The sequence below is a fragment of the Nematolebias whitei genome, chromosome 11 (genome assembly GCF_014905685.2).
Source record: "Nematolebias whitei isolate Nwh7 chromosome 11, NemWhi1, whole genome shotgun sequence".
In the NCBI taxonomy this organism is placed as follows: domain Eukaryota; kingdom Metazoa; phylum Chordata; class Actinopteri; order Cyprinodontiformes; family Rivulidae; genus Nematolebias; species Nematolebias whitei.
The window spans coordinates 47,555,509-47,557,352 of record NC_056508.1 but is presented as its reverse complement, the minus strand read 5'-3'; the positions used below and the strand labels follow the sequence as shown (position 1 = coordinate 47,557,352).

The 1,844-nt window shown below is 39.8% G+C and overlaps 1 protein-coding gene across 1 annotated transcript in view; it reads left to right on the top strand.

The window, feature by feature from the left end:
* Window positions 1-1,844, top strand: part of LOC119417367 (galactose-specific lectin nattectin) — a 6,897-nt gene that overhangs the window by 3,174 nt on the left and 1,879 nt on the right. The window contains exons 7-8 of the mRNA XM_037684570.1: window positions 262-396; window positions 601-724. Of these exons, the coding sequence (XP_037540498.1) occupies window positions 262-396; window positions 601-724 (259 nt within the window). The remainder of the gene's footprint in view (window positions 1-261; window positions 397-600; window positions 725-1,844) is intronic.

Genomic DNA, 1,844 nt, shown 5'->3' with positions numbered 1-1,844 from the left:
TGTAGACTGGTTGGACAAACTCCCGTGACCCCTCAAGGACCCTGATGAGGGTAAAGAGCTGGTCCAGTGTTCCACAGCCGGGACAGCTATGCACTACACAAAGCGTTTTTGCGACAATTCAAATACCTGAAATGATTGTTCTTGTACTGAAAACTGATGTTTTGTTGTCATTTGGACAGAAAAGTGTGGGCAGCTGTATCTAATGAGCTGCACAGCAGATTATTTTGTTGGTTTGATGTTTGCATCTTGTCCTTCCCTCAGCATTACTGCAACTACTTTGATGGAAACCTCTCCACCGTTTTATCAAAAGAGGAGTACACCTTCATCATGGATCTGATCTACAAAACTTCAGGAAACAAACAAAGTGCCTGGCTTGGAGCCACTGCTTCAACAAAGGTGAGGCTTGTGTAAAATGATATCAGAATTAGATTTATTTCCTAGTATTGAATATTTAATGATCGTTTTCAGTTCTTAATGGCAGTCATGAAGGACTGTTGGTAACGAGACAGAGCGTGTTTTATTGGTTGCTCAAAAACAAAGAATCTGCACTACTGGCATAAAAAGGAAGATGTAAACTGACTTAAAAACGTCCTCTCACAGAAAGGACAGTGGATTTGGAGCGATGGTTCACCGTTTGACCCAAAGTTCAGCTTCTGGGGCCCCGGGCAGCCAAACAACAGAGTAGAAAGTGACTACTGCATGGAGATCAAACCGGCTGGTCAAGGTATGACTTTCAACGATTTTACCAAGTTTCTTTACATCGTTTTATTTCATGCTGAATTGCTGGGATAAAGTTTTTCCCCATGTTTGTGAGTGTGTGTCTGTTAGTAAAAAATCTCATGAACCTGAGAACAAATTTTATTCAAACTGTTGGAGAGTAATCGTTAGAGGAGCTGCAATTACCTCAACTTTGAAATCGACCTAATTCAAGATGGACGCAGCAGATAAGAGTCTCTGACAAACACACAAATTGTTATAACTCAGTGATCGTTACAGACAGTGATCTAACATCTGCTGTGGTAGTAGCTGAGAGTCATCCTGGATCCATAGTCTAAACCAGGGGTGTCCAAACCTTTTCGTATGTGGACCAAACCTGTCCAGATGAAGGAGTCAGGGGCCACAAAAATGTGAATTTAACTCACGTGAACAACATTTTTAAAAAAGACAAACTTTTACTAATTTTGGTGGAGAAACAGTTTAAATTGTTGTAGATCCAAACCATCTAAACACTAAGCTCATTTTTTTATTTAAAAGGATTTATTTGATTTGTTGGGTTTATGTTTGTTGTTTTCTTGTGTTCGTAAAGTTCATTTTAGTTTGTTCTCAGCAACAAAAGTGTAATTTGAGTAAATGTCCTTTTAAAAGCGGGTCCATCAGCCTTTTGGACCATGGACGACCCAAAAGGCTGATCCAAGTTCTGAAGAATCATCCAGCTGTCGGTCGCTACAACAGATTCGTAGAAGGTTTGATGAGGTCGATCATCTCGTATGTAGATGATGCCACGTTCTATTCATTTAAAATGTCCAGTTTCCCTCGTGATTATTTTATCAACTGCAACATTTAGACAAGTTCATGAATCATTATCCAAAAGTCTCTTTCTGGTAGAAACCAGTAAATGTTTGTGGTGTTTTGTACCAGGAAGTGAAAATAAAAAGATTACAGCCAAAGGTTTCTATTTTAATATTGCTCATTTTTCATTCATTTTGCTGTTAAACCTAAACATTATATAAAAAAGGAACCAACTAATCTGCAGAACGTCTGCAGTGACCTCTTGACCCTGCTGCCCAAAACGAGACCGTTCTTAAACTGCAGCTGTGGGCCGCACAGCATCACTCCAGGGGCCA